We start from the raw sequence: 10,374 nt of genomic DNA, 5'->3' as shown, positions 1-10,374 counted from the left end.
TAACTACGTCTTCAACTTCAACTCGATGAATATTTTGAATGTATTGCAAAACGCATGCTGAGTACATAGAGGAAAGGGAAAAGACATAAATTACATCTAAACTTGTATCAAAAAGGTGTGTAATAGATAGTCATTATAGTTTAAGTCTGTAACCGACTTATGATAAAGGTGTGTATAAGTTGTTATTATTGTTTAAACCCGTAACGGACTTTTCGATACAAGTTGAGGAGACAATCTACGCCGGAGGAAACTTTCACATTTTCCTTTGCCTTGTTGCCCATATACAGTGAACCCATTTATTCAGGGCCCAATTGGGCTTTGTCGGTCATCTCTAGCTGCCTTATCTATCCAAAATCCAATCCATATGCTTCTCTTCTTCACTGGTTTAACCTAAATTTTTGGCCACCAGTAGAGTGAAGGTGGCTGCTGGGGTACGGGAACGAAGATGGAAGAGAAAGTCAAGATTTTAGCATTCATCGGAGCTGGAGCTCTATTGGGTTCTGCTGCTACACTTGCTATCTCAAAGCTTCTTTCCGATCCACTGCCAATAAGCAACCAGTAATTTCTAACTCATACAAAATAGTTTTAAGTTCTTCAATATTTCAATTTAGCAGTAGTATTTGAAATCATGTAATAGATCTAAACGAATAATTGGAATGTATTGCTCAAACGAAGTAGTGGGTGCGGTTGTACTGGATTCGTATAGTAAGAAAGAGGGAATCTTTCGGCAACTGATGAAGTTAGAATCTTTTAAATTTTGAATTCGCCTCTGTAAAGAAATAGGGAATATTTTGGCTAGTGTTGAAGTTAGAATTTTTTAACACTGGATTTGCTTTAGTAAGAAAGAGGTGTTTTTCGGCAACTGATGAAGTTAGAATCTTTCACATTTGTAAGAAAGAGGGAAAATTTAAGCAACTGTTGAAGTTGGAATATTTTTAACACTAGATTTTCTTTTGTAAGAAAGAGGGATGTTTTCAGCTACAGATGAAGTTAGAATCTTTTATTAGATAGGAGGGTTTGGAGGTCGTGGATTAGGGTAGAAGGTTAGTTGGTAGTTGAGCGCTCTCTGCTTTCCTGTGGTTTCGGCTTATTGTACTTGGTCTTTCTTTCTTACCAATGGGTATTGACACTGTTCATACAATTTCTTGTTTTTCGGTTTTGGTTATCACCTGTGTTTTTTTGTGCTTTGGTTATCACATTATTTTGTTGTCATTTCAGTTCTTTACTTGGTATGTTGAGTATTGCTCTCTATTATTTCGTTGTTTTTACTGCTCAAACTGCTTGGAAATGTTTTATTTAAAATTGAGGGTCTAACATAAGCAATCTTGTGCACTCTACCCTCCCCAGACCCACTTATGGGATTACACTGGGTATGTTGATGTTGTTGTTGTTTTTTCAAGCAAATTTTTGAAAAAAATGCTTTTCTTGAGCCGAGTGTCTATCAAAATCAACCTCTCTACCCCACAAAGGTTGTCTATCAGAATCAACCTCTCTACCCCACAAAGGCTGGGGTCAAGTTTGCCTACAGCCCACCCTTCCCAACCCCCTGTTGTAGATGAAGTTAGAATTTTCTTAACGCTTGATTCACCTCTGTCAGAAAAAGAGAAGACTTCGGCAACTGATGAAGTTAGAATCGTTTTAACATATTTTAATCATCTTGCACATGGTCTTTTCTACTTAAGAAGCTGGGAGTTGAAATCTGACGACTGTAAATTTTCTTTTGCAGATGTGTTGGAAAAGTGTATACAAGTGAGGCAGTAAAATCAAATGGTACTTTTCTGTTCTCTTTGGTTAAAAGTTTATGTTTGCCTGGTATTATCATTTCTGTTCTATTTGGTTTAACGTTGATTCTCATCAGGGCTTCCTGGATCCAAATGTAATGGACTGGCTACTCCAAACCCGTTGACTGATGAAGTAGTTTCTGAACAACTGACCAGGTAAGCCATACTTTTTTCTTTTTCTTTTGAATTATATTAAGGCAAGAAGATTTTAATAATGAGGAAAGGAGTACAAGGAAGAAAACTAGCTGTGACCAAGCCAACTAAATGGCAGTTGCAGCAATAGAGAACAGTATTCCAGTCTCTTCTAAGATTGTTCAAGTGAAATATCCTTGGAAAAAGACCTATATCTCTACTGCATAGAGGATAGGAAGAGTAGCTCTATATCATACATGATGTAGCGAGAGAAACCTTGCCATGTTTTGGCATTTTGCTCTAATGGGCTTCATGATGTAACATTGCACAAAATACAGCCTTCCTCAGAATTGAAAACAGAGATCACTATGTGCTTGTTGTGTTCATTTTCTTTCTTTCTTTGTTTTCCTCACCATCATTCTCTCGGTCGTTGATTCTCTTTAGGTGTATGTATGATATGCGAAGTAGGGAAAAATGGAGATATTGGAGTACTGAGAATTGAATGTACTTTTTTCTATTTTTATCCTTAGATTTGATTCTTGAATATAGAAGATCTACTAAAATATTCATTTCAGTTGACGTAAATATTTACTGAGGTATACCCTTCGGGGTGGCCCAATGGTTTGGGCTTGAGACTTTCATGTTGGAGGTCTCAAGTTCGAAACCTCTTGCCAGCGAAAGCAAGGGGTTTGCCTTCTGGGTTGAGCTCGTCGCACCGGGCTTGCCTAGTGTGGGTTACCTCTCCTATGTGGTTTGCGAGCTATTGCATAGGAGCGGGGGTTTTACCCTGTGCGCATCCAAAGGGTAGCGGCTGCGGGTTTCCCTTGTCATCAAAAAAATAAAATAAAATATTTACTGAGGTATTATGAAATAAATAATTCATGAACACAAGTGAGCTTATACATTTATCCAAAGTCCGACTTGTTTAATGTGTGATCTCAATCTCTCAGGGAGCTCGAGGTCAACTCGTGTGATAAATAAATAAGCTGAACTTAAGCCCATACTTTTTTGACGAACAAAACTCATTTACAGCTCTATACATCCATGCAAGACGTTGTTTCCATTTGAGACATTGCGCTAATGACTGTTGGTTATGGTGACACTTGCATTTTTGCTCTTAATTTTTGTACTCTTTTCTGGCCTCTTAGGAATATACAGTTCTTTGGCCTTGAAGCCCAACAGAAAGTGACTGCATCATATGTTGTGGTAATTGGTCTTGGAGGAGTTGGAAGTCATGCTGCATCCATGCTTCTGAGGTCAGGAGTTGGTAGGCTACTTCTTGTGGATTTCGATCAGGTATAGTCTTTAAAGGCAATTTGATTCACTTATATATTACTCTGCCTTAATCTCTTGCCAGTTATATTCTTTTGTCACAAAATATTCTAACGTATCCACGTGTTTAATTGTCCCTTATCCTGTTTCATTTTACAACGTTCCCTTCCTCTTTACACCATTCCTTATTTGTTAAAGCAGGATCAAAGTTGATAAAAATGAAATTTCAGAGTTCAATCACCTTTTTCCTTTGCCTAAAATTTAGAGATGCGTCATATAATTATTGAACTACAAGAACTATAGATTATTGACATTCTACTAGAGACTTGGATACCATAATTAACAATAATGATGAAAAATTTAAGTCAAATTGTGTTCCATAGTATCATACCTGATTATTTGATCCTTGAAGTTAGACTTCTTGCTCGTGTGCATGACTAGGAAGAAAATAAANGGGGGGGATGAGTATGCTTCTGCTAATGTAGATATTTCCTTTTTGTTTCCCATCTAAAGTTGATCTATATGGTATGGGTATTGGCATTGATGTGGAGGCTATCCATCAAGGACACGTGTTCTGCACTATTGATAGTTCTTGATTGGGAGTTAAGGTAGTTGTTTCTTGTAGTTATATGGAAGTGGAATCTAATTGAATCTTTTGCTTAGCTCCCTTTAAGCTGCTATACTCTCTCATATAATTCTTCATGTTGGCTTAAGAGATGATTTGGATGTCTAAATATATGTCTAATTTGCATATTGCAATGCAAGGAACTTACAAAGATTTGGAATCCTTGGGATATTGCATACGGTACTCAGTTATACTAAGTGCCTCTACATTTAGAATAGGACACTGCATCTCAAAAAATATTTAAAACCATTCCATTGTTGTAGTTTAACTTAATTGCGAGTAGGACAAGCTGGCATTGCCTGATATTAAAGGGTACAGAAAATTGCATTACTGTTCATTTAAACTTCAATTTTAGGCACTAAAATTTGAATACTAAGTTGTAGATTGTGTTAACTAATGGTAATGTGATTAGGCTATTCTGTGGAGAATATGTTGTAATGCTAGTGATCAAAAAATCAATTTAAGTCTTTGGGCCCAGGGAACTAGCTGTATTTTGTATTTGCTCGCATCCATGGGATGTTTATCAATGAAATCCTTTATTTTATCGAGAAAAAATAAAAAGGGAAAGAAAAAGAAGTCTTCGTGTAAAAGAAAGGCGAGCCTGAAGAATGAATGTTTTCTCCTCCATGCAGTTGAAGGGTCATTGTGTGGGCATGATTTGCTTTAGCTATGTAAGTTCCCTAAAAGAAATGTTACCTCTATATTTGTGAATATCTGATATCTGCTAGTTGTGTTGAAGGTGTCGGTCTCCTCATTAAATAGACATGCTGTTGCCACAAGAGAAGATGTTGGTACCTCAAAAGCCTTGTGCCTCAAGAAGCACTTCCAATCAATTTTCCCAGAGTGCCATATAGATGCTAAAGTTATCTTATATGATTCATCGTCCGAAGAAGAAATTCTGTCTGGCCACCCTGATTTTGTCCTTGATTGCATTGATAATATCGACACAAAGGTAGGTTTGCTTATGTGTCCCTTCACTCCTTGTTGCTGCTGCTCCTTTTATGTAACAATTTCTCTATCTCGGCTGAAACGGGAAACAATTTATGAAGACAATAACCATTACTGGCCTATTACGATCTTTGAGAACCTGCATGCTGAGTTAAATGAATTGTCATTTTTTCAGTTTTATTGCCTCATTTCCAGCTGCCTTGATTTATTTTCTTATGTTTTTTAATTAAATTAGGACATACTTTAATTTTTGTCTTCATCACCCCCTTTTTCCCTTGTGGAAAGGGATGATGAATTTTTCTTTCCATGTTCTCTGTTTTTTTATAACATTGTATGCAGCTAATAAGGTTGATCTTAATGTTCTTTATTCTCTTAGAGCAACTTCTCTATTAATGATTTCCAGAGTGAATTGAGTCCAGTAACAAGTTGGAGCTAGTTTTGAAATTATAGCAATCCCATTGCTTATTTGGATTGAATCATATGATCCCCATTGAACCATAAGTTTCTTTTACACCGTCTTCATTATGAGTTCTTGAAAAATAGAGAAGAGCTTGGCACTTGCAAATATAAGTTTATGCAGTTCCCAATAGAAATTGTTAGTTTCTTTACCTTCTGTCCTGGTAAGTATTTGAGAAAACAACTGTGTGATGCAATTATGCTAAAGCTTTCAATGGAATTATTAAATTAAGGGCATGGCTATTTTAGTACTTATTTCTAATTAGTTATGGCTCTATGCAATACCTTTTGAATCTTTTTCAGTTAGGAATTATTGCTATGTAATACTCTTTGTAGGTGGCACTTCTCGCTGCATGTGTTCGAAGAGGTTTGAAAGTTTTATCTGCAACTGGAGCTGGTGCAAGGGCTGATCCAACAAGAATTCGCGTGGCTGACTTAAGAGAGTCTACCAATGATCCTCTATCTCGAGCTGTAAGTAATTTTGTGGAGCTTTATCGCACTATACATGCAGCATGTGGAATCTTCTGATTTTTAGCTACACGTACTATAATTGATTGAATTTTTTTGTTGAAATGAGCGTCAACTTCCTTTATCCACCAGATTATATAATAGATAATTTTGACTTCGTGAAGCTAAATGAGCATCTTATGAAATCACCTGGCTTACTGGATAGCGCTAAAACACTTCTACAACTCTTATGTTTGAGGATATGGATCTCTCCCGTAATGGGACTACTTCTCCATATTTTGGATGGTTTCTTAAAGCTTGTAATAATAGTCTACCCTGATATTTCATTCACTTTAAAACCGATACATTAAACATACTTGATCTCGCATTTTTAACCTGGGCTACATGCTGTCAACTTTTGTTATGTCAACAGAATCTTAACGACTTTTTTAGTCAATAATTCAGGAATTACAGTTGGAACATGCATAACAAATGGAAAATATTGTTTTAGTAATACTCTTGTTTACTTTGAGTTGAATTACTTGGAAAACTAATTGAGCAGGTAAGACATCGTTTGAGAAAAGATCATGGTATTGATGGTGGCATTCCTGTGGTATTTTCTCTTGAGAAACCAAAGGCAAAGTTGCTTCCCTTTAAAGGGCCAAGCGGAGAAGAAGAAAATCCATCAGATTATCAAGTAAGAATTTAACGGGTTTTGAACTGCTAAATTTGGCAATTGCTATAGTTTATAAAGACATTATGAGAATAGATACATGTCACTAAACTTTAAACTGTATAAGAAAAGTCACTCTCTTTCCTACATGTTACATAATATTCATCTCTTAATCTGAATAAATTACTCATTGAGCATTATCTAAAATCTCACTAAACTTTAAACTGTATAAGAAAAGTCACTCTCTTTCCTACATGTTACATAATATTCATCTCTTAATCTGAATAAATTACTCATTGAGCATTATCTAAAATTTACTATGTGGATATCAGATAGTGCCTGGATTTAGGGTCCGCATCATTCCAGTTCTGGGGACTATACCTGCAATTTTTGGGCAAGTCATGGCTTCCTATGTTGCGACTCAACTTGCTGGATTGCAAGTCCATATGGAACCAGTGGTGAATTTTGATACGGATCACTACGAAATCCTCCATCAACGCCTTATTGAGCATGAAGAGTTGCTATATGGTACATCCATGCAAGTGGAGGTAATAAGTCCTGAACTTGCACTTTATATTTGCTTGCTTGAAGTCATCAAGTTAGGAGCTGCAATGTTAATTCTCAGATTTTGCTTTTTCTTTTTATGGGACATTGTTTGTCGAGGCAAACATTGCTATTTGTATCATAAAGGAATTAACCTGCAGACTGATAGGCATTAAAACAGAACCCGATGTTAAAGGATGTGAAGTTCTTATATATATAGTCCTACAATTTTTATCTTTTGGGTCCTGGACGGTGTGTGCTGTAGTATGTGACAGTATGCCTAATCTATTTTCTTCTTAGCAATGGATTCTACAATGTTAGAGCGTATTATGCAATGTCTAATCCAGTGGCAGTGGCACGTCTTTTTTAAGCTGCCCCCTTCTCCCCCCGACCAGAAAAATGAAGTATTATAGATTTAAGTCTCATATCAGAGATTAGCTCTCATGTGGATGGAAGCTTCCTGTAGCAGTGGATCTCCTCAACTTCCACTTGAGTTTGTCTTGTTTACTTTTTTGCTTGCAGATACTTCCATCTCCCTTTCTTCAGATAATTTGAAATTACCCAAAGAGGAAGGTTTGTATGCGAGTCTTAGGCACCTAATAAATCGAGGCCGATGTCGTAGAGGTGTGGGATTAGGCATGATAGTTGTCCTTAAGTGCCACTCTTGACCTTAATGATGATAGCTGAGCAATAGCTGGATGGAAGATCTGAATATACTGAGGTTCCTCTTAGTAGTTTTTGATCAGTAAAATAGAAATATTCATTTTTTCAATTGTCTTTTGCATGCTATTTCAGTTTTTTTTAGCAAGTATCGTGAAACACATTTTCATCCCTGTTTTCTCACTCTTAAAGGTAGATGTTGAAGAAGTTGTGTACATTGCCAAAGAGTTGTGGCATGGGAGAAGTGCAAGGGACCTATCCATTAAAGATGTAGGGCGAGCAATGTGGCGTTCAGTGAATGAGTTGATGCTTGTGAGGTATGTATGCTAAGCCTAATTTGATGCAATGAACATGTATTCACTTCAGTATCATTCCCTGAGATAGGCAAACACGAAATCTATTGCCTCATATAATATATTTTTCCTTTGATAATGTAATATGTAATTTGGGGTAATGAAACCCCGTATACAAGTAGTATACCGGAAGTAGAAAGTAGAAACACTTGTTTCTTTAGAAAGGACATCCAATTGTGTCTATATGCCTAGTCACTCTTTCACTTTGTGAAATATGATATTCATGATTATGGAGGATACAACTTGCCAATTTCTTTTATTAATGTGCTGAAAAGTGAAAACCATTAGTCTAATATAAGATTGTCACATACTACACATTCTATGTCTTCTTTTCTTTTCGTGAGTAACTAATCAAGTTTTTTCACTCAACTGAAAATGGGAAATCCTGAATACAAGATGTATATTGGTCAAGTGGACCACACAAAATATGTTCAGCAAATATTATCCACTCATCCATGCAAGTGTATGCATGTTAATTGCTAATGTTTTGCTTGAAGTTGCTATTTTTAACTTGATCTTATGTAAAGCATTGATATTTTCACCCTGTAAAATTCATGATTACTATTTTATTTCCAGATGCTCTGTCACTGCAGAGAATTATTTAAGCATCATTTTGTGAAGTGGTCGTCGTAACTATTTAAATTTGGCAATGTCTGTAGATCTTTATTCCTCTCAACTCATAGTGCATTGCTTGCTTTGACACCTTTTTAGGTGGGATAAAACAAAGTCGGCCTCAGTTTCAAATCTAATCCTTCTAAGATTCAAGGAGGTATGTTTCTTGACTCATATTCACTGCATGTGTAAGTAGACTAAAACATTCAAGATATTGATGTCATGAAGAAATTCTCTCAACTTATATTACGTATCCCTCCCACAAAATGACTTGTGAAGCTGGATACACAAAGGAGGTGCTTGATGTTTAATGGAACCGTTGTTATTTTTTCTGTATTATAAACTTTGACAGTCTTCCTTTTGCTGTTATCTGGTTCAAGGCCGACGAACACGAGTCAAGGTCACTGGAAGATATAAAGGAAGAAGAACCAGATTTTTTTGTTAGGGTGACAACTGTGCTGAAGCGAGCAGAACTGGAGTTTGGCTTTTAAGAGAGGCACACGTATCCCACCAGCTATAAGAGCAGTCTGATTTGAGATTCATTTCAGGTATTTATGCTTGGATAGGAACATTTCACTTGGCTCCCTTTGCCAGTAAGTTCTTGTGTCACAATGCCCAAGACGTCAATATAGCACAATTTTGTTTCGCAGGTGCATTAGGTATGGTTCAGGAACCCGAAAATCACCCACTTGCAGAAGTAAAACTCAAAAGCTGTCTGAAGTGGAAATCATCAAGGTTTTGAGCCTCGTTTCTTTCTTGATGATATTTAGAATACTTTAAGGAGCAAACAACTTGGAAGTAGCTGAACACTTTGACCATATCAAAAGCTTATTTAGGGATTTCTTTTTGTTGTTGCAGAGGGGTGGGAGTGATGGATATGTGGGACATAGAATTATTTCAACACTTCTATTTTTGGTATATCCGTCTGCAATTTCAAATGTCAATCCTCAAAATGAAGGCCAACTTTAAAGAGTTACAAGTTCTTGATTTAGGAGACAATCACTTTAATGACACATTCCTCATGTGGTTGGAAACTCTGCCAGAGCTGCAAGGTTTAGGTTTGAGATCAAATAAATTGTGTGGATCCATTAAAACTTCAAGAATTGAAGACATGTTTCCCCAACTTCTAATTGCAGATCTATCTTACAATATCTTTTTGGGAAACTTACCAACGAGTTTGTTTCAACATTTGAAAGCTATGAGGTCAATTGATTAGACAATTAGACAATGAAATTACTAGAATATCTTGGAGAAGGAGATCACCAAGTTTGAACTACAGTTGCAACCAAGGGACTTGAGCTTGAACTTGTCATAATTTTGACGGCTTACATTAGTATTGATCTTTCAAGTACCAGATTTGTAGGGCATAATGTCAAATATTATGGGAAATGTCGTTGTAATTCGCGCGTTGAATATATCTCATAATGAATGCAATGTCATATACCATCAACACTCGGAAACTCAAATCGAGGTTAAATCTCCGAGTGATGATGGTATATGACCTTGCAATTCACTATGAGATAAGTTCAATGCGTGAATTGCCATGAGATCTCCCATAATCCTTGGAATATGCCCCTCAAATTTATTCCTTAAAACATCAATACTAGTTTAAACAGTCAAAAATTCTATAACAAGTCCAAGCTCCAGTCTCCTGCTTACAATTGTTATCGAATTTTTGGTAATATCCTTCCTCCAAGATAAAGATGTTCTAGTGACTTCATTGTTTGACATGACTTTCAAATGTTGAAACAAACTCGTTGATAAGTTTCCCGAGAAGACATTGTAAGATAGATTCAAGATTCGAAAGTGGGGAGACATGTTGTCAATTTTTGAAGTTCTAATGGATCCATGCAGTTTATTTGATTTCAAGTT

General features: G+C 36.3%; 1 protein-coding gene across 4 annotated transcripts; it reads left to right on the top strand.

Annotated features, from left to right (window-relative positions):
- The first annotated feature begins 288 nt into the window (after window positions 1-288).
- On the top strand, window positions 289-9,666 carry LOC125867463 (tRNA threonylcarbamoyladenosine dehydratase). 4 transcript variants are annotated; one of them, XM_049547975.1, is made up of 13 exons: window positions 289-558; window positions 1,727-1,770; window positions 1,859-1,937; window positions 3,062-3,209; window positions 4,550-4,762; window positions 5,551-5,685; window positions 6,224-6,358; window positions 6,667-6,882; window positions 7,730-7,854; window positions 8,602-8,659; window positions 8,883-9,050; window positions 9,153-9,237; window positions 9,361-9,666. In XM_049547975.1, the coding sequence occupies exons 1-11, from the start codon at window positions 446-448 to the stop codon at window positions 8,991-8,993; spliced, it is 1,377 nt and encodes a 458-aa protein (XP_049403932.1). In that variant the 5' UTR covers window positions 289-445; the 3' UTR covers window positions 8,994-9,050; window positions 9,153-9,237; window positions 9,361-9,666. The 4 variants fall into 4 exon arrangements, with proteins under 4 accessions (XP_049403932.1, XP_049403933.1, XP_049403930.1 ...); XM_049547976.1 differs by having other exon boundaries at window positions 9,135-9,237; XM_049547973.1 differs by having other exon boundaries at window positions 9,153-9,666.
- The last annotated feature ends 708 nt before the right edge of the window (window positions 9,667-10,374 follow it).

The sequence above is a fragment of the Solanum stenotomum genome, chromosome 6, assembly GCF_019186545.1.
Source record: "Solanum stenotomum isolate F172 chromosome 6, ASM1918654v1, whole genome shotgun sequence".
NCBI lineage: Eukaryota > Viridiplantae > Streptophyta > Magnoliopsida > Solanales > Solanaceae > Solanum > Solanum stenotomum.
This window is presented reverse-complemented; position numbering and strand designations above follow the sequence as displayed.